Source organism: Hylobates moloch, unplaced genomic scaffold (assembly GCF_009828535.3).
Source record: "Hylobates moloch isolate HMO894 unplaced genomic scaffold, HMol_V3 SCAFFOLD_6, whole genome shotgun sequence".
Taxonomy (NCBI): Eukaryota; Metazoa; Chordata; class Mammalia; order Primates; family Hylobatidae; genus Hylobates; species Hylobates moloch.
The window spans coordinates 124,716,706-124,739,276 of NW_026652281.1; the positions used below are offsets into that span (position 1 = coordinate 124,716,706).

Here is a 22,571-nt window from a genome sequence, read left to right on the forward strand (position 1 = left end):
AAGATGAGAATAAATCTATTTACTGTCCTGGATATAGAGTTTATTTCCTTACATTGCACTGATAGCCCTGATTTGCCTCACCCTGTTTTTCAAAAGTAGATTAGAGGAAGGGTGCGGTCACTCATGCCTGTAATCCCCAGCATTTTGGGAAGCCCAGGCTGGTGGATTGCTTGAGCTCAGGAGTTTGAGACCAGCCTGACCAATGTGACGAAACCCCATCTCTACTAAAAATACAAAGAAATTAGCCGGGTGTGGTGGTGCACACCTGTAGTCCCAGCTACTTGGGAGGCTGAGGCAGAAGAATCACTTGAACCTGGGAGGTGGAGGTTGCAGTGAGCCAGTGAGCCAAGATCGCACCACTGCACTCCAGCCTGTGCAACAGACCAAGACTGTCTCAGAAAAAAAAAAGTGGAAGAGTTCATTAAACAAACAGCTATAAACAATGAAAGATAAAGTTTTAAAAAAATGCAGCTTGTTTTATTTTTATATAAACTAAAACACCAGAGTTCATTGATTCCTATATTAAATACATAAATTATAAAATAACCATTCATAAAACTTTACATACAGTAAGTTGATTCCAATCTCTACGGTAATACATACAGTACATGTACATATTCAGTGTACTTCAGAGGATCATTCTGGTGAAACTCAGTCAATTTTTATTTTTCTTTCATTAATAAACAAGCACTGAAGTGATATATGGAGTCATGCTAATGAGATGGAAAGAAAGAACCCCAATTGAGGCAGTTGATTGAATGAAAGCTCTGTGAAATTGGACCCTTGGCTACATTAACGCAGTAAACACCTGGGGAATTATGTATTCAAACACATTAGCTCTATACTTGAGTCCCCAGAGTATTGGATCTTGAAGGTTAAAACATGCATGAACCCTGTTGAGATGGAATTTTTAGCTAATAAAGATATGGGACTTTTGGCTAATTTTAATACTGTAGATTGTGCTGAACTTTCTGGTGCTCTTTCAAATAAAAACATCAACCAACTAACCAAACAAATAAAAAAAACCTATTTGCTGGTTTATGGGCCTGGATAATTGAAAAACTGAGTAGTCTCTGCCTCAGTCAACAATCAGAAATAATAGTAGTGAACAGAAGGTGGGGTAAGGGAGAGAAGAGGTAGTCAAGGACAGGAAGAGTTCAAACACTAAATGCTCAACAAAAACATGAGTTCCCAGCAGCAGCAGCAGCAGCAGCAGCAGCAGAAAAAACCTTTCTTGAAGTCCTGCATCCTAGAACAGAAGTACACGTTTAGTAAGCGCTCACACCATCATACTATGTACAGAATATATCTGTGCATATATTTACATCACATATTTATAAAAATGTTTGGATTTTGATCTGCCTCATTGTGGGAAGTTGCTATGGTTAATGGTTGGTATAGGCACAGTCTGTGAGATGTCAGTCAAATAGAAGTGTTGTTACTAACAGATGCTGGGGATCTGCTTTTAGTTGGAAAATTGCATCATCCATTCTTTAGTAAGTTCATGGGATATTGATTGTAGGCAAAATTGGGCTCAAAGTTGTTTAACTTTACCATTCTCACCCTTCAGAACTTTGCATGTAACAAGGATGAAAATATAAGCATGGGTACAAAGACCGTAATGCAGAAAAAAACAAAAACAGGAACCCTCACCAAATCAACCACGTGTACCTCTGACACATTAGTTTGAATATAGCAAATTATAATCCTATTTTTGCTACATTGCACCTATAGCTATATCTTTAGTAGTTTTTTTCCTCTCTCTCTTTTTTTTTTTTTTGAGATGAGGTCTTACCATGTTGCCCAGGCCGTTATCAAACTCCTGGGCCCAAGCTATCCTGCCACCTTAGCCTTCTGAGTAGCTATCTTTAGGAATTTTGATTAAACATTGGACTTGGACTCTCAGCAAGAGATTTATTTACGAAGAACTAAACCACCAAACTAAAGACAGCAAAGGATTGTGAATCTGCCCTGCCCCGTTCTGAAATGGAATCATAGAATTTGGCACTTGAAGAGGCCTTACAGGGATTAACTCCAACCTTCCATTATGTCTGTATCTTCTTGCCAATATGCCTGAAATTAACTCTCAAGACAGTACATTATATAGAAATGACAAGGCAGTAGAACACAATGACATCTTTCCTCACTTAAGACCTAGAAGTCTGCTTAAAGAGGGGCTTGGGTCCATAGTGGAAGCATAAACTCATGACATAAACAGTCATCTAAGATTTACTTTGAATGCTTATCATTCAAAAGTTATATTGAACTTCTTCAATATAATAGATAAATCTAAATTAGTAAAATGATAGAATTAAACTGCCAAAAGCTGTCATTAATTACCAAAACACTGTTATGAAAATTTCACAAAAGGCAACGAGCAATGCAACTCCCAAATTACAGAGCAAATTTCTATTGCTGTGTGTTTGTGTGTGTGTGTGTGTGTATTCTGTGCCACTCTTTGACAGATTGAAACAATGCAATTAAATATTTTAAAAATAAAATGCCTATGCTGTCCGTCTATCTTGATGTAATATAACACAGATGATCCAATTATTTAAATATCAACACAAAACCAATGAATATTCTTTTTACAGTTTCTACAAAAACCTAGGCAGGTTAAAAAGACGTGCTTCATTTTGAAACGATGAACTTGTGAATTATGTTAAAGCAAACATAAGAATTACACAATGGGTTTACAGGAAAATTTGACAGTCAATGGGCAAAAAGGAACAAGTTTGCCAGAGGTTTATTTAAAATTGAAAGCAAAGTTGAAACAAAATACTGTAGCAAAAATTATTTGGCAAACTTTATTTCTCCTGTTACTAGCGGAGAACACGTTTGCTTGCTACCTAAGTGATAACCCAGGCCTTCTATATCAGCTCTACCTTATTGACTTGGGAAGACACATACAATCTGTATGAGCAGTTATTTGTGGGCCAAAAAAAGAAAATTAAAGCAAGATCTATTCTTCCACCCCTAAAACCTGTTTGTAATAATTTAATTTATATAGCATAAGTCAGAAGGGTTGTAATTTTTTTCAGCAAATTCTATTTCCTAAAAGTAGGGTGGCATTAAAGAAAAGTTTGACATTCAATTTAGTAATAGATGGTTTTTAAGTACGATAGTCAAAGATAGTCTCCCTATGTTTTTCCCCTTTCGTGAAATTTTTCTATCCTGAATAACTATTTAAATTGGGGCTTTTGTTTATCTCAAATTATCTTTAGTAGTCAGTTATGTTTATTTTCCAGGGTATGAATATTTTATTAAGAAAAATTAAGTTAATGAACCCTGAAAAATGCTGTTCTGACTGCTACAAACTCATTAGCCAAATGCATCTAGGTAGTACAGATGCAGAAGTGGAGCCACAGGAAATCTCATTGTTATTGATAACTTTTTTTTTTTTTTTTTGCTATTGCTGAACATCCTATCCAAAGGAAGCATTCATTTAAACACAGTCCATTTCCATGGATCCATGAGTGACTGGAACATATATCCACAATTTTGCTGATGCTTTTATAATTGTGAAAATGGATAATAGAGAGATGTATCTACTGAAATATTTATACTTTATTCAAGGATATATTAATTTTGAGGCTCATGAGCAAGATTTGGTAAAAATTACAGTTCAGCCTATAGTCTTGAGAAATTTGCTAATCTCCCGGATCTTAAGCAGAAAGAAAAAACAAGCAAACCTTTTGCCTGGCCCTAAACACATCTAAAGCTGCTTGGACAATTATCCTAGCTGTTGTTCTCACATGATTTATAGCAGTTAAGACGATTAGGTATATAAACCATACCACTTTTGCAAAAATTTCCAATCATTTAGAAATAGCTTGTTTATGGAAATAAATTTTGACTTACAAATTTCTTGGTGGGTGGGAAAGCAAAATTAAGAGAAGGAAGGTGTGTGTTGGAGCAGATGGAATATACTCATATGGGCCCTGCAACAGAAAGTGAAGAAAAATGGAAACATCTTAGATATGTGAGAGTAATTTATCCTCTTCCATATTTTCTGACTCAAGTTTGCTAGTGTTGGGTCACCAACACTGCAGAGGCACCCTCTTTCACATTTCTTGCCTAATGAGCATATGGCTCATATTTAATCTGGAACCTACCTAATTCAATAAAGAATCCAGCAGGAGGCCGGGCACAGTGGCTTGTGCCTGTAATCCTAGCACTTTGGGAGGCTGAGGCAGGCAGATCTCTTGAGGTCAGGAGTTAGAGACCAGCCTGACCAGCATAGTGAAACCCTGTCTCTACTAAAAATACAAAAATTAGCCAGGTGTGGTGGTGTGCCCCTGTAATCCCAGCTACTAGGGAGGTTGAGGCAGGAGAATCACTTGAATCTGGGAGGCAGAGCTTGCCGTGAGCCAAGATTGTGCCAATGCACTCCAGCATGGGCGACAGAGCAAGACTCCATCTCAAAAAAAAAAAAAAAAAAAAAAAAAGAATACAGCAGGATAGTCTGTTTTGTATCTTCCCAGTAGGACATATCACCTGACTTTCCTCCAGAATAAAAGATAATCAAGCTAATTTTGTGATACTGTCAGTTTGCTCCAAGCCTTTGTTTAATGATTGGCTCTCCCATGATAAAAGTGGGGTTCTGTATGATGGCATGCATATGCAATCAAGAGAGCTGGGAGATGCTTATCATAGAAATGACACACTCTTCTATCTTGTTCAATAGCATGAGATGATCTATTTGCTATAGATTATTAAAGATCCTGGTTTTGAATCTCTCAGTTTTTATTGCTAATAATGTCCCAAGTAGCTTGATAAGCAAGCTTCAGTGCTATAGTGCTTAAATTTAACCAAACTGAAGCACTATTTTATTACATGAGGGAATCCTTTTGTCAACAACATAAGAAAGTCAAATAATACAGCATTTATAATAATTACAAAGCACATTGTGCTACTTTAAGCACCTCTTGTTCTAAAATTGCAAATAAAACTTTATGAAAAAGCATTTTAACCCCATTTTGCAGATGAGGAAACTGAGGCACACAGAGGTTAAGTGACTGGGCCAAAGATACCTGGGTCAGCAGTAAATGTAAGAACAAAAAGTGGGACCCCAGCGTTCTAGTTTTTATTGTACATTCTTCAGCTACTGTTCTGGCTTTGCAAATGCCAGCGCTAAAACTGAAGGATGATAGTGAACCCACATACGGAAAGATTTGTATAGCATTTCATAGAAAGAGTTTCTGGCTCCCTACACATATTCTCTATGCATGGGAATTCTAGCCCCATAAATAAAACTTCAAAAATTTGAAAAATTGAGGTTGTTCTGTTATCTACAGTAAATGAGGTGTAAAATTAGCTTTTCAGGAACATATATTTGCTCTCACAGATGACTCCAAGACTCAGTAATACACAACTTAAGAAAAGTACCAGTCCTCTAATTGTCTCTGGTAGAAAACGACCTTGTCAGTAACATAATGTTATTTCTATATAAAAAAGTAGAGCTATCTTGTTGCTGTCATCTGTCTGGGAAAAAATGTTATCACTCTAAACAAGAAGAGGTCAGAATGCTCTAGGCATATGAGGATTCTTTAAAAAATAATAGTTTAGTTTAATATTCACATCTCTGTGGCAAACCCGACTCTTGGTAGAAATTTACTCATTGATTCTATTGTGTTTTTGCCCAAATCATATAGCATATTCATTTGCAGGCAATTTTAAGCAGCCATTTGAAAACCAGTATTTTGGAAATGAAAGATTCAGAGATGCTCTCTGGCCCATGTTCCCTATAGATGTTGGCGTTCTAAATAGAACTAAGTCAGGGAGCATGTGATTTACAGTATCATCTTCTTAGCTTTCAATATGAATGAGATCAGTCCATTGTTGACGGAGGGATGCAGATGTGAGAGTAGGACAAGGAAGCATCGAATCTGCTTTTATTTCACATGTCACATTCGCCCGGGTCCTTTGACTTGGTTACCAGTTTTGTTATGTTCACTGCGATCCACTTCTCATCTGTCGTCTGTGGAATGAATTCCACAAGCTCCACCTTTTGCAGAAAAACAAAGGAGAGAGTGTTTTTCTTCCCATTCACGATGCGGATGTCTCTGTTCCTGAGTTTAAAACAATCATAAAGACAGAAAAGCAAATCCCTGTAGTAAGAAACCAGACTTTTCAAACGAAACATTTTATTGTAAATAGCTCTTCATAGGTATTCCTCGTGCTTCACTCCCCACCCACCCTTGTTTTTTTGTTTGTTTTCTTTTGATCTTTTAAAATGATGTTTATTATCAGGACTAGTGTTTCCATGGGGTGTGGTGTTACATTAAAATGACCCCCCTGCACAGCAGGGGTTGAATGTTTCATTGTAACTTTGGTTCCATGCCCAAGACACATCTTTGCTTGATCTGCAGAAACTAGTTCCATTGCTGAACTTTTTCTTTACACAATATATGTTTATAGTTCTTCTCTTCTGATTTGACATATACATGTTTCATTAAATGCAGCATATATTGTAGATTTTCAACAGGGTTGTGTAGGAACTGTCAAGTAAGAAACCTTGAATAATGGCTTTAAAATACACAGTTGTAGTCCTGGCTACAGGGTAGTTCTTAGCTTTTGATCTCCCTCTCACTGGTGTAAACAATTTTGCCATCTTTGAAGGTTCAGAAGCATTTGTCTTTCTGGGATCTTATCCATGTTTTCGGTTACTCTGTAAAACAGAGGAAAAAATTATTTATATATCAATTTTATTAATAGCTGAATCATAAAAAACAAACTTTAAAAAAAGACACAAATTTTTTATTCTTTACCACTGCTTTGATGTGTATGATCTTATGCAAGTTACATCTCTAAGCTTAGTTACTTTAATTTTAAGTGAGAAAATAGAAGTCTGTATTTCAAAGGTTGTTGCAACACAATGCATATAAAACAATTAATGGTTCTTGTCTCAAAGTAAGCTGCCTGAAATATTATTATCATTACTGCCTTTTCCTCTGAGGCCTTCCAAGGTGATAGCTAAGAAGTTAAATTGAATAATCATGCCCCAACATATCCATTTAAGATGTTATTTTATTTTTGAAACTTATTTTAGATTCAGAAGGTAAATGTGCAGGTTGGTTACATGGATATATTTCATGATGCAGAAGTCTGGGCTTCTGTTGAACCCATCACACAAAAGTGAACATAGCACCCAATAGGTAATTTATCAAACCCTGACACTTCTCTACCTCTCCAATTTTGGAGTCTCCAGTATCTACTGTTTCTGCAAGATGCTATTTTAATAGCAGACCTGTGTATTCCCTTCAGTGACTTAATTCTATGTCACATTTCCTCCCCCAGAAAATTGTAACCATTGGCGAGTTGTCTCCACCCGAAGTCCTGATTGAAGAACTCCCTGGGAATTCTGCCACACAGGTTTCTTGGTTGGCCCAGAGATGTCCCTGAAAAGGTGCTACCCTGGGGATGTGCCAGTCAGGACTCCTAGCCCTGTTCCTCTGTAAGTCCATATATCTGAGTTTTCATTTGTGTAGAAGTCTAGGTCATAATGCTGTCTTCCAATGAAAGCCAGAAATAGCACAGAAGATTTGCTATGAGGATGTGCTATCATGTGCTACTTAAGGGAATGGCCTTTAGGGTCTGAACAACATGGATAGAGAAAATGGGATTTCTATTTTCTTGCTGTATGCCCAAAGATAAGTTATTTAACTTCTCTAAGCCTCAATCTCCTCATCTATAAAATAAGGACACTGATTCTGTAGGAAGACTTTACTATTATTGCAGAAATGTTAAATCCAAAGATAAATGTTAAAACCACAATCCAAAATGGAGGAAAAGGAGGCATTTAGTACCCCAAGGATAGTTCTAGTCTACCAACCAGAGGCAACTTAAAGATCCAAAGGCATATTTGCAGAGCCATTTTGCTCCCAAGACAAGGTTAGACTGGGATGAAAGAGTGACAGAGTCACAGAGGAGAGCCTGTGGGAAGGAAGTACAGTGGCTGGGGAGAGATCACACTGAGGGAATGAGGAGGAGGTACAAAGAGGCATAAAGAGATTGATGGTGGATTCACAGAGGCACACTTGCTTCCTATTGCTCAGACATAGACTTTCTCATCTTTCCTTGCTTATATGTGAGCAGAGAACTGAAGAGTGATGACAGGGAAGAGAGAGCAGAGACAGGCGCCACAGTGTAGTTGTCTCCTTGCCCCATACTTCATCAAAAAGCTACCTCCTCAGCAAAAAGCTGTGGGTTGTACCACCAACGATGGGAGCCAGTGAGGCAGTGGAAGAGGCTGGGCCTTGGCCAGACTGGGAATAGTGCAGTGGGCATCCTCTGCACAGCCTTCTGAAGAATTCACACATATTTTGCCCAGAATGGCCAGCCTTTGGTCACCTCTCATAGAAAAGATATCAAGTGTTGGTCAATAGTAGCCAGAGAAACATCTGCAATCACTGTCAAAGGAGGTGAGAGGGAGAATCCTTTTCCCTCTTCTTCCTGCCTGCTCTCCAGAATGGCTGAGCCTTGAAGAAGAAGAGGAGAGGAAGAGTTCTCTTGGAGTCAGACCCCGAACTACAGCTCCATGGGGGTACTTGGCTCATGCCTAAGGTAGGATAAGGGAAGAAATGAGAATAAAACAGAGTCTGAAATTGAACTTTTAAACTGGGTTAAGACTTTTGAGGATTGAAAGTGACTGAGAAGTTCACTTTAGGTTGGGGGACCAACCTAATATTTAATTAAAAGATGAGAGAGGGAAATAAGACAGCCTGAGTGAAGAAAGCTATGATTTGAGAAAATAGATTGAGTTCATATTTACATTCCACTGGGATCAGAGCCCCAAATAACCAGTTACAAATATAACATTCTCCTATTCCATGGTAAAGAAGAGAGTTGATCTGAATATATATAAAAAATTCTTCAGGGATGTATTTTTGTTTGTGTGTTTTTAAATATAGAATAAATATACAAACACAAAAAGTCTTTTACTTGCAAACTTTCAATGTATAGCGTATCAAAGATTAGATCCTATATATTGTGTCAAAGCATGTATGCATCATTTCCACCTATCACAACTGAAGTACAACCTCTCATTTGAGTAAACACATGTTGGTTTTAAAAACCAGTGGACTTACAGGCAGTCCAGGCAGTTTCCTGGAATGTTAAGTTTCTTTGAATTGAGAAGTACTTGTAAAAGGAACTATTATTTCTATAGTGAAGCCAGATTTATTCAAATTAGCATTCTGAATTATTGCAGTTACCCAGTGGGTAACAGGAGTTCTTTTTAACAGGTTGCTTAACAGTGCTGCACTTTAGTTTCTTCATCTGTGGAAAACAGCAATTGCCACTATCATTTCTGAGACTTTACTGCATGCTACAAATTCTTTTTTTTTTTCTTTTTGATACAGGGTCTTGCTTTGTTGCTCAGGCTGGAGTACAGTGGTGCAATCTTGTCTCACTGCAGCATCGACCTCTGGGGCTTAAGCCATCCTTGCACTTCAGCCTCCCAAGTAGCTGGTACTACAGGCATGTGCCCCCATACCCAGCTAGTTTTTGTATTTTTGTAGAGATGGGGTTTCACCATGTTTCCCAGGCTGGTCTTAAACTCCTGGGCTCAAGTGATCCACCTGCCTCAGCCTCTCAAAGTGCTGTGATTAGAGAGCCACTGTGCCCAGCTAATGCCACAAACTCCAAGTCTTGAGTATGGTGATGTGACTTCTGACTTATGGTTGTAGCATCTGTAAGGGCACCACCGTTTAATCAGTTACACCATCCAGGAACACAAGGGCCATCTCTGACACCTTCCACTCCTCACCCTATATATGCAATTTATCATAAAGTATTCAATAAATGGTAACTATTATTATTACCTCCACAATACAGATGAGGACAATGAGACTGAAGATTATTAAATAATTGGTCCGTAAAAATCCTGGTGGGGAAGACATAATAATACTGTATGAAATGTAACTGAAACTGGAGGATCAGGGAAAGCTTCCCTGATTTTCTACTGAGATGGGAAGGATGAATGGGTATCAACCATTTAATGGTGATGTGGGAAATGTGGTCCAGGAAGATGAAAGCACATCTTGAAAGGCATGATTCAAGACAGAATGCTTAGTATGTCTACAAACTTGACCTTTAATGAGCCTTTCTATGTGCCAACTACTAAACTAGTTGCTTTACCTGTATAATATTACTCAATCCTCAGAAAAATAGTAGGTGCTATTACTTGCTAATTTTTTATATTAGGAAATTAATGTTTAGAGGGTGCTATATTTTCAATGTTTGTGTCCCCTCCAAAATTCATGTTGAAACTTAATCCCCAGTGCAAGAGTATTAACAGGTGAGGCTTTTGGGAGGTTATTAGACCATGAGTGCAGAATGGATGAGGGATTAGTGCCTTATGAAAGAGCTGGAGAGAACTAACTTAGGCTCTTTTGCCCCTCCGTCCCTTCTGTCCTGTGACACAGCTTTGCCCCCTCCAGGGGATGCAACAACAAGGTGCCATCTTGGAAGTAGAGACCTGGCCCTCACCAGACATCAAACCTGCTGGTGCCTCGATCTTCAACTTCCAGCCTCCAGAGTGGTGAGCAATACATTACTATTACTTATAAATTACCTAGTCTCAGGTTTTTTGTTACAATAGCACAAATGGACTAAGACAGAGAGTTATAACGTCTCTATTATGCAGGATTGTTGTAAGTATTACATAAAATAATAAATATAAATGTACCTTTTGAACTGTTAAGCAAGTTGTCCTCTCCTTCCTTATAGAAATATCATTAATATTATTTTAAAAGTATTTATTGATTATTGACTACATGCTAGACACTGTTGATTCTGTGCTAGGTATTTGGTATACAAGGCCAAACAAAATTATATGGTCATTATCCGCATCAAGCATATTTACAATGAGAAAGAGAGACATTAAAATATATATATTAAATATTATATTAAATATTTATATATATTAAATATTTATTAAATATTATATTAAATATTAAACATTAAATATATATATATATATTTCCCCAATGTATGTAAAATTTGTTCAGAAAGGAAGTCGAGAAAGATGTCCTTGTGGGAATCACAACTGAATTGAGATCTGAAGGATAGGTGAGCAGTAGGTGTTTACTACTTAGAGCAGAAGGGAAGCACTCTGTGCACCAAGACAGCTTGGGCAAACCCTGTGGAAGGCAGGAAGGCATGTGGTTCATTAAGGGAAACTGGAGCAAGAGGAAGCCCGAGAGATTGCCCGTGTGGTTAGACCATGCAGGGCTTTGTTGGCCAAGTTAAAAAAATTCAGATTTGATATTTTTCTTTTTAACTTGTTATCAATAGATTGGTTGAAGGAACTTGATCCTAATAGTGATGTTTTCCTAGGAGGGGGTCAAGGTAAGGTTTGCCTTTCTAAAAGCTCACTCTAACTGCTGTGTGGTGAATGAGTTACAAGAATGTCTACAGTGGAAGCACTGAACCCAGTTAGTGGGCTACTTCAGCTATGGAGGAGGGGATAATATATTTGTTTATGTCCTCTTTCCTTTGTCAATGCATTCTTTAAGGTAGTCTTCAAATGGTATATAAAAAAAATCGAATATGAGTTATCTTTGAAAGATATGACAACTCTATTCATGGCTCTGATCTAACATATCCCAAATCTGCTTTCATATTCATTTTCCCAGCTATTCATTCATCCATCTGCCTCTCAGTTCATCTGTCAATCTGAAATTTATTCTGCACCTAGGACAGATAAGGCACTGTTATAGACACTAAAGATACAAAGATGAATAAAACATAACTCCTACCCTATGCTTTATTAGTACAATTTGTGAGACAAATAGGGAAACAATTTATATATGACTGGATAAAGCTAATGGATACATTTACATAAAAAGGAATTACTAACTGGCATACAATGATTCATCTTATAGACTTTCCTTATCCATATAAAAACTAAGGAGTAAAATTTTCCTACTAATACTTTATTTGTTTATTTATTTTTTGGGGGGATGGAGTCTTACTCTGTCACCCAGGCTGGAGTGTAGTGGTACAATCTCGGCTCACTGCAGCCTCTGCCTCCCTGGTTCTAAGTGATTCTCCTGCCTTAGCCTCCTGAGTAGCTGGGATTACAGGCACAGGCCACCACGCCTGGCTAATTTTTGTATTTTTTTTTTTTTTTTTTTAGTAGAGATGGGGTTTCATCATGTTGGCAAGGCTGGTCTCGAACTCTCGACCTCAGGTGATCCGCCTGCCTCAGCCTCCCAAAGTGCTGGGATTACAGGAGTGAGCCACTGTGCCTGGCTGATCCTACTAATACTCTAAATGACGAATATAATAGAGACTGGTCATGTGGCCATTTGTTTTCCCCAGGCTACCTGAGTCAATATTTGCACATTTTAACAAATAATACAGTATTTAATTTTTCTTAAGTTTTTTTATTAGAACAATAACACAGTATTATGTGCCTTTTAACATTTTTTATGTTACTAGACAGGAAGTAAAAATATTGGGCTGTCAAGTTCAAAAATTTATGGTTAACACTGGAGAAATATCATTAAAAATTATATATATATATATCCAAATGCACGTAAAATTTGTCCAATGGGGGACAGTAAAAATGAGCTAGACCAGTGTATGTGGATAAAGAATCATGATCACCTGTTCTGTGGTCCTCCCAACTTCATAATGAGCAAAACTGGTGCTGTCATGTTCTTCATTAATTCATCCCTGCTCAGAAGAGGAGGATTTTCAATGGGTCATTGCAACCTGGGTATAGCAGTTAATCTGGTGATAGCTATTGTTGTATTCCTCTCATTTTTTTCTTTGCTTTGTCTCCCTGTGTAACCATGTTATGTGACACAATAAATGGTTGCTATGGCTTAAATGTGTCTCCCACAAAGCGTGTGTTAGAAACTTAATCCCTAATCCAACAGTGTTGGGAGCTGGAACCTGATGAGAGGCCATGAAGGTGGAGTGAATGCCTAATAACTCCATGTCCTTCAGCCTTTGGACTCTGGGACTTGCACCAGCAGCCTCCTGGGGCTCTCAAGCCTTTGGCCTTTGACTGAGAGTTACACCTCTGGCCTCCTTGGTTCTTGGGTCTTCTGGGTCTTCTTATTCCTTTTTTTTTATTTATTTTTTGAGATGGAGTCTCATTCTGTCGCCCAGGCTGCAACACAATGGTGCGATCTCAGCTCACTGCAACCTCCACCTCCCAGGTTCAAGCTATTCTCCTGCCTCAGCCTCCCAAGTAGCTGGTACTACAGGCACCCACCACCATGCCTGGCTAATTGTTGTATTTTTAGGAGAGACAGGGTTTCACCATATAGGCCAGGCTGGTTTTGAACTCCTGACCTTGTGATCTGCCAGCCTCAGCCTCCCAAAGTGCTGGGATTACAGGTGTGAGTCACCAGTGGTTCTTGGGTTTCTGAACTGAACAGAGCCATGTTACTTCTCTGGTTCTCCAGCGTGCAGATGGCTTACCATGGGACTTCTCCACCCCCATAACCAGGTGAGCGAATTCTCCTAATAAAGCCCCTCTCATTTTCATCTATCTGTCTGTCTATCTATCTATCTATCTATGCTATTTGTTACCTCTCTGTAGAACCCTGACTAATACATTGATATGCTATTCGTTTGGAAAACCAGAATGCATAGCCAGATAATATCTTCTGGAACTACCTGGAGTCCCCTTGTTTAAAGTAAAAGTCCTAATATAATCCATGCAGTTATTTAGTCTGCCAGCACTGAGTCCAGTAAGGGTGCCTTCTAGGGAGCGTTCAATGGCTTCTATATCATTACTGACAATAATGACTTAAGCAATTACTAAAAGAAAAGAAGTAGGAGTCACTCCATTTTAAGGAGGACTTTGTAATTTAAGCTAGTCTTGGGTTTATGAACAGAATACAAATCACTAATTTAGTATGGAAAAAAATTTATGGTAATTTGCAGTAAGCTTTCACTACCTACCAATAAAAAAGCACTTTTTCCCTTACTTATTCCTATTTCTCTCTTGCCAACTTTGGAGGCATAAGTAGCATTAATCAGTTTTCAGTGATGTTTTATTCCCTAATATTATTTAAATCCAGATTATTCCCTGAAGAGAGGAGATGAAAAAGCAACTATTTGTTTGGGTTTAGGCTGTAAACTACTTGGCAGTACCAGAGGTTATAGTTTTGAATTTAGTATAATTTTGTATACTAGAATACTAGAATAATTTAGTGTAATTTTGAATTCAGTAAATGTGGTAGTTAATTTTTAAATCTAATAATAGCTAAGAGTTACTGATTAATGATTTTCCAGGCACTGTTATGCCTTTGACATGCATAACCTCATTTCATTCTCTCAACACAACATCCTGCTGTAGGTAACATGAGTATAACCATTTTGTGGAATAGGAAACCTAATCTTGGGTGGATTAAATAAACCGCCTATCATCACACAACTAGTAAATGGCAGGACTCAAGCTTAAAAGTATATCTGACTTGTAAGCTGTGCACTCTAACCCCTCAGCCATTTTATTGCGTATGCATTATATTACACTACCCAGATTCACTGTCACATTCATCTGCTATATTATTAATTATCATTATAGTCATTCACTTAACAGACAATTACTAAGTGTCATTTATGTGCTACTTTGGAGGAAAAACATCAAATCTTGTACATCCCTCAAGGAGTTACACAAAATGGGAAAAGGTACAGAGACGAGCACACTGTAATTTCAAAAGCCAATAGCTAAGTAGTACTACACAAATAGATGATACTTCTGATGAAGATACATATGAACACCAATGTTGCTTAAAATACGGGAGAAAGGCCCTTTTTTATTTGTGAGGCAGTTTAGTGGTTAAAAGTGGATTCTGGGCTCAGGCTGCCTGGGTACAAATTGGTAGCTGGATGGTCTTGGGAAAGTCACATGCGGTAGTTTCTCCAACTACAAATTAGGGATGAAAGCAATACGTATCCCACAGGGGATTTCATGAGGATTAAATGTATCTATTACTTAGACAGCTCCCAGGACATAATCAGCTTTGGCCAGCATTGATGTTAATGCTGAAGCCTATCCATTTTCTACCTAGTACTTACGATGTTTGATATTTCTTCTCTAAACCACCGTGTATTACTTGTCTCTTACTAAAATTTATTTTCCCTACTTTTAAAATTTATTTACTGTTTTTTTTTTTTGGTGGGGGGAGGCTGTTTGTTTTCTGATACTCTGGTCATTTTGATCCTTTACTAGTGAATCTCCCTCCACTTCAATTTGGATATTACCATTCAATTTAAGAGACTCAATCCTCTTCTTTGCATCCTACAAGGCTATCACCTTTCTTGACAGACAAAGGATAATGGTCAGTCTGAAAAGAAAATATTTTGGAAGAAAGAATATAGCCAGAGAGTGAGTTATGAGTTCATACATTTTCTGAGCATATCTGCTTAACTCTTTGCTTGTATCAGGTTATTCTAAAGCACTTTTACTTGTCTGTTCCATATCCAGGTAACAGATCTCATACCTGTGGAGGGAGAAAGTGCCTTTATTCTGTTTTGCAACTTGCTGTAGAAAATGTTAAATCACCTGAGGTCCAGGAAAGATCTCAGGCTAATATAATTTAATAGGATAATCAGAATTGACATGAACCATGATAAATGGATTTTGAATAGCCACTGGCCCTTCTTCTTTTTTAACAATGGTATTGAGATTTGTGGTTTCCCTGTTTGGCTGGCCATCAGAATCACATATCGTGCTTGTTAAATACAGACCAATCCTTGCTCTCACCTCTCCCACCCTCTCTCTATCTCACCTCTATCTCTAGTGATCTGACTCAGCAAGTCTGAGGTGGGGCTTAAAAATCTGTATTTTTAAGCACCGGGAATCACTAAGATTATTTATGCATGTATTCATGAGACATGGACTTGATAATAGTAGTTATAAGACTCTCCTTTTTGTTTTCTATATTGACATTGAGAAGTAACTTATTTGAAAACAAGATCCACTTAGCCTGCTTTCTTGAGTTTTAATGAACTCCCTAGTCTCTACTGGGGAAAAGGGGTGAAAAAACAGCAGTCATTACTAGCTTGTTAGATTAGCAGAATCAGAATTGTCAAGCTGAACACAACACTAAAGATAATGTCGTTATTTATTTCACTTTGCAGATACAGATGTAACTTTCCGCATAATGGGAGATTATGATGAGAATACTAACATCCGCAGACATTGTGACTTCCCGAAGTAATAGTTAACTGGAACAAATTCTTGATTCCGAGAATATTCAGCTTCTTCACTTTTCTAATAATCACCCAAATAGACTGGATCTGTTTCTCAATCTATGGCATTTATGCTAACCAAAGCAAGTGTGTTTGTTTTTTATAAACATAGCATAGTTAAAAAATATAGACCAGGCCTGATGGCTTGGTCAACACTTTGGGAGGCTAAGGCAGGAGGATTGCTTGAGCTCTGAAGTTCAAGACTACCCTGGGCAACAAAGTGAGACCTTGTCTCTACTAAAAATAAAAATAAAAAAATTAGCTGAGCATGGTGACACATGCCTGTAGTCCCAGCTACTCAGGAGGCTGAGGTTGAAGGATCTCTGAGCCTGGAAGATTGAGGCTGCCAGTGAATGATCTGATTGTGCCACTGCATTCCAGCCTGGGTGACAGAACAAGACTCTGTCTCAAAAAACAAAACAAAACAAAACAAAAAACTAAAGAAAGGCATAGTAACTATAGGTAACATCCTTTTTATCAATTACCTCTTAGAACCACATTTTGAGAATTAAATGGAATCTTACCTTTAAGAGGCACCTTGACATCAAGGCCATAGAATAAAGGCAAGAGAGAAGAACAAGAATAGAAACAGAAACTGCAGAAGAAAAAGAAGAAGATTATGTAAATCTGAATTTCTGTAGTGCCATTCAGGTAGTACAAAACCTCAGCTTTTCCACATTGCTCAAGTCTAATCACTTCACACATGAACATCAAGCACCTTTTTGTTTAAAAAAATCCACACCTTTTATGTAGCTACTGACAGAGAGTATCAGTGTTCAACTAACATTGATTCATACATTTTAGAATCATGAGATGGTCTTACAATTGGTCTAAGCTCCTAATTTTACAGATAAGAAAAATAAGCACAGAGCAGTAAATCAATAGTTTAATTTCATACAATTTTATGGCACAGTGAGGGCTAAAGCTTAGCTAGCCTGAATCCTACTTTATTATATATCACTATCTCTATCTTTCATGCACGAGAGGGTATTTCAAAAACACAAAATATGATCAGAACATACACTTAATCATGCAGTACTATCTTTTTTTGGTTAATATGATAGGTTTTAGGATTAAGGCACAGCTGGGAGAATATTAATCTGTAGGCTAAATATATACTTAATTACTCACAGTGGAACATTTCAGAGAAAGAAATGGACACTGTTAATAATTACATTGGGTTGATGGGTAAAAACTGGGTCTATCCTAGGCAAGTGGGGACATCTGTTCATGCTATTGGTATAAAACCTGTTTCTGCATCAATGGGCATGTCACATAATAAATGCGTGATGTTGTTCCAGCTGTTATGCCTCTGAGATAGACTTCTTCCTATTTGACTCATGAAGTTAAATGGAATCTGATTTGTTTCTCTTCACCAAAAATTTTCACTTGAGAAACAGATAATTGGATGGACAAACAGTGCTTGAGTAGCACAGGTATATAACTAACTGTATACTAACTATAAAAAGTCATGGGTAAGGTCAGTTTTAAAAAAATAATTGATTTCCTTGGTGCCTTTATTTTACAGAGTAAGCCTTTTACTTGATTATCACACTCCAGGAACACACCGTTGGACACATCTGTGAATAAGGGTTATGTCTGGCATTCTCATATTGTGAATGTTATTAGCATATTTCCTTTAATGCTACTGCTTATAAGGTTCTTGCTTCACTATGGCCAAATTCTATAAACAAGCTATGAGTATGGCTCTAAGAGGCATGTATTGGTGGCTAGTCTATTATTCTGAAAAGCAAAAACTGTTGCTTTTCTTCATTCCTTGAAGGTAAACTTATAGCAGGAGAATTTCGAGAAAGAGTAATGGACGAATTCCAGTTCCCGCTATTTCTATGAGAAGATCAGACATCAGAGCTACCTCTGTGGCCATGAGGAGATGCCCATGACTTAATCTGTAATGAGAGTCTTAATCCCGGCAGTGTGGTGGGCAGATCATGCCATTTGGAGTCAGACACCCTGACCTCTGGTTTTGACTTGCCATAAATTGGTTATATAATTTTGGGCAAGTTGTTTAATTTCTTTGAGCCACTGTTTTATTATCTGTATAAAAGGGGATCATAACATCTGTAGTGTCTGTCTCATAGAGTAATTATGAGAATCAGATGAAATGATGGCAGTGGAAGTGCTCTAGATATGGTGCATACAGATATTATGCTCTAGATAAGTGCTGCACACAGCTGAAGCAATTTTGCTAGGTTTGTTGTTACCACCTGATTCATACTAACTGTGTGCATTGAAATAAGCAATAAAGAAGGGATATTACATGTACCCTGAGTGGGTGTTCAAGTACCACAAGGGAAGAATGAAGAGTATCTCTGGCATAAAGGATCTTTAGCCTCCTTACTAGACTTAAGGGTGAGGAGAACTGAAGTCCAGTGAGTAGAAGGTGAATCATAAACCTCATCTCTAGTCAAATATCTAATCAGAAGTCAACTGGATTATTTTTGAAGTGGTTGAATTTGCTACCATCTGTGAAATATGCAATGTTGATAATTAGATCCTTAATGTCTTTGGAGTAAGATTATTACCCCATTATCACAAAAGTTTAGGAAGTTCAGACCTGTAAAGTGTACTGAGCAAAAGAATTGTGAAGGCCGGGCGCGGTGGCTCACGCTTGTAATCCCAGCACTTTGGGAGGCCGAGGCGGGCGGATCACGAGGTCAGGAGATCAAGACCACGGTGAAACCCCGTCTCTACTAAAAATACAAAAAAAAATTAGCCGGGCGTGGTGGCGGGTGCCTGTAGTCCCAGCTACTCCGAGAGGCTGAGGCAGGAGAATGGCGTGAATCCGGGAGGCGGACCTTGCAGTAAGCCGAGACTGCGCCACTGCACTCCAGCCTGGGCGACAGAGACAGACTCCGTCTCAAAAAAAAAAAAAAAAAAAAAAAAGAATTGTGAAAAAGTTTACATTGAATTCCAACAATGAACATGATCTTAATCTCCCTTCTTCCAAAATTTTTGAGGGTTTTATTTAGAGAATGGCGAGGGTAATGACGTTGATATATTTTGATTTCTCCCCTTGTTGTTTTTTTTTTAAACCTCAGCTGGATGAGGACTGAATGGGTATCGTCAAGTTTTGGGGGAAGAATAGCCTTAACTTTGACTTCTTCCTTGAGCCAGCCCTAGGTAGCTTATGAATTAGCAGAGAGAGAGCTAAGAGCTGGCCATTCACAAGTGTGGAAAATGGAAGATATTAAGTGTGGTCTTTGACAAACAGGGAAGCTGAAAGCAATCCCTGCCTTCTGTGGGGCTTCCTGCCAATCACTGGGAAATTTATTATATGTTATCATTGCCTCATTCAATCCTGCAGAACTAAATAGCCCCTTCTGAAATGAGAGAAATTCAAATTTAAAATTTTGCAGAGAATGTATACTTTGGGTCAGAAATTTTAAAAATTACACTTTTAGAATTTGGCTTACACTTTTTTAGTGTTTCCTTTTTCACATAAGTGACCTCCTTCGTTCCTCATGGAACCCATGGGAGGAAGAAGGGGCAAGTGTTATCATCCCTGTTTTAGAGATATGGCTTGGACAGAAGAGGTGAAGTTATTTACCTAAGGTCAAATGAGTACCTGAAGACCCACCCTATATAAAAATCTGGATGCCTGATGGTCTGGCTACTTGAGCCCACCAACTCCCTTTAACCTCACATATACGGATAATTATAGAAGCAATCTGGGATGAACTAAATTCTAACCATTGTTGCAGGAAGGGCAGATAGTTTGCTATTTTCTTCTTGCGTGCCTATGGAAGCTACTATAAAACAGCCATATTGTTTTACCATACAGGGATTCAGGTAGCTACTTTCAGTCAATCTGACTGGAATTCCAGAGAAAAACCTCTTTGGCATCCTTGCTGTTTCCCTCAGCAGAATGTTCCTGGTGTCTTGGGCCAGACTTCTTCTTATTATTATTATTATTATTATTATTATTACTATTACACTTTAAGTTCTGGGATACATGCGCAGAACGTGCAGGTTTGTTACCTAGGTATACATGTGCCATGGTGGTTTGCTGCACCCATCAACCCGTCATCTACATTAGGTATTTCTCCTAATGCTATCCCTCCCCTTGCTCCCCACCCCCCAACAGGTGTGTGTGTGATGTTCCCCAACCTGTGCCCGTATGTTCTCATTGTTCAACTCCCACTTATGAGTGAGAACATGCGGTGTTTGGTTTTCTTTTCCTCTGTTAGTTTGCTGAGAATGATAGTTTCCAACTTCATCCATGTCCCTGCAAAGGATATGAATTCATCATTTTTTATGGTTGCATAGTATTCCATGGTGTATATGTGCCACATTTTTTTTTTTTTTTTTTTTGGAGAGAGAGTCTTGCTCTGTCGCCCAGGCTGGAGTGCAGCGGTGCGATCTCGGCTCACTGCAAGCTCCGCCTCCTGGGTCCATGCCATTCTCCTGCCTCAGCCTCCTGGGTAGCTGGGACTACAGGCTCCCACCACCTCACCCGGCTAATTTTTTGTATTTTTAGTAGAGACAGGGTTTCACCATGTTAGCCAGGATGGTCTCGATCTCCTGACCTGGTGATCTGCCCACCTCGGCCTCCCAAAGTGCTGGGATTACAGGTGTGAGCCACCGTGCCTGGCCCTCTGCCACATTTTCTTTTTCCTGTCTAACAATGATGGGCATTTGGGTTGGTTCCAAGTCTTTGTTATTGTGAATAGTGCTGCAATAAACATACGTGTGCATGGGTCTTTATAGTAGAATGATTCATAATCCTTTGGGTTATACATCCAGTAATGGGCTTATAATTTATAATCCTTTGGGTTATAAATCCAGTAATGGGATTGCTGGGTCAAATGGTATTTCTAGTTCTAGATCCTTGAGGAATCACCACACTGTCTTCCACAATGGTTGAACTAATTTACACTCCCACCAACCATGTAAAATCATTCCTATTTCTCCACATCCTCTACAGCATCTGTTGTTTCCTGACTTTTTAATGATAGCCATTCTAACTGGCGTGAGATTGTATCTCATTGTGGTTTTAATTTGCATTTCTCTAATGCAGTGATGATGAGCTTTTTTTCATGTTTGTTGGCTGCATTATGTCTCATTTTGAAAAGTGTCTGTTCATATCCTTTGCCCACTTTCTGATGGGGTTGTCTGTTTTTTTTCTTGTAAATTTGTTTAAGTTCCCTGTAGATTCTGGATAATAGTCCTTTCTCAGATGGATAGATTGCAAAAATTCCCTCCCATTCTGTAGGTTATCTGTTCACTCTGATGATAGTTTTTTTTTTTTGCTGTGCAGAAGCTCTTTAGCTTAATTAGATTCCATTTGTCAATTTTGGAATTTGTTGCCATTGCTTTTGGTGTTTTAGTCATGAAGTCTTTGCCCATGCTTATGTCCTGAATGGTATTGCCTAGATTTTCTTCTAAGGTTTTTATGGTTTTAGGTCTTATGTTTAAATCTTTAATCCATCTTGAGTTAATTTTTGTATAAGGTGTAAGGAAGGGGGTCCAGTTTCAGTTTTCTGAGTATGGTCCAGCTGGTTTTCTGAACACCATTTATTAAATAGGGAATCCTTTCCCCATTGCTTGTTTTTGGCAGGTTTGTCAAAGATCCAATGGTTGTAGATGTGTGGTGTTATTTCTGAGGCCTCTGTTCTGTTTCATTGGTCTATATATCTGTTTTGTTACCAGTACTATGCTGTTTTGGTTACTGTAGCCTTGTAGTATAGTTTGAAGTCAGGTAGTATGATGCCTCCAGCTTTGTTCTTTTTGCCTAGCATTGTCTTGGCTATATGGGCTCTTCTTTGGTTCCATATGAAATTTAAAATAGTTTTTTCTAATTCTGTGAAGAAAGTAAATGGTAGCTTGTTGGAAATAGCATTGAATCTATAAATTACTTTGGGCAGTATGGCCATTTTGATGATACTGATTCTTTCTATCCATGAGCATGGAATATTTTTCCATTTGTTTGTGTTCTCTCTTATTGCCTTGAGTAGTGGATTTTAGTTCTTCTTGAAGTGGTCCTTCCCATGTAAGTTGTATTCCTAGGTATTTTATTCTCCTTGTAGCAATTGTGAATGGGAGTTCACTCATGATTTTGCTCTCTGTCTATTACTGGTGTATAGGAATGCTTGTGATTTTTGCCCATTGATTTTGTATCTTGAGAGTTTGCTGAAGTTGCTTATCAGCTTAAGGAGTTTTTGGGCTGAGACAATGGGGTTTTCTAAATATATAATCATGTCATCTGCAGACAGAGACAATTTGACTTCCTCTCTTCCTATTTGAATAGGCTTTATTTCTTTCTCTTGTCTGATTGTCCTGGCCAGAACTTCCAATACTATGTTGAATAGGAGTGGTTAGAGACAGCATCC

At 38.2% G+C, this 22,571-nt stretch overlaps 1 protein-coding gene and 1 long non-coding RNA gene across 8 annotated transcripts in view; one reads left to right on the forward strand and one right to left on the reverse strand.

Annotated features, from left to right (window-relative positions):
- Nucleotides 1-460: 460 nt before the first annotated feature.
- The window catches only part of JAKMIP2 (janus kinase and microtubule interacting protein 2), a 189,822-nt gene continuing 167,711 nt past the window's right edge, over nucleotides 461-22,571 (reverse strand). For 3 of the 7 annotated variants that reach the window (XM_032158278.2, XM_032158276.2, XM_058439996.1), the window contains 2 exons: nucleotides 16,746-16,816; nucleotides 472-6,670 (listed from right to left, as the gene is read on the reverse strand). In XM_032158278.2, coding sequence (XP_032014169.1) covers nucleotides 16,766-16,816 — 51 coding nt within the window. In that variant the 3' untranslated portion in view covers nucleotides 472-6,670; nucleotides 16,746-16,765. Of the gene's footprint in view, nucleotides 6,671-16,745; nucleotides 16,817-22,571 lie in introns of all 7 variants that reach the window. The other 4 variants (XR_009213846.1, XR_004248846.2, XR_009213845.1 and 1 more) reach the window with 4 other exon arrangements.
- Nucleotides 7,322-16,822, forward strand: LOC131383664 (uncharacterized). The gene is made up of 3 exons (XR_009213847.1): nucleotides 7,322-7,456; nucleotides 10,428-10,543; nucleotides 16,714-16,822. It is a non-coding gene; the product is annotated as an uncharacterized LOC131383664 (long non-coding RNA).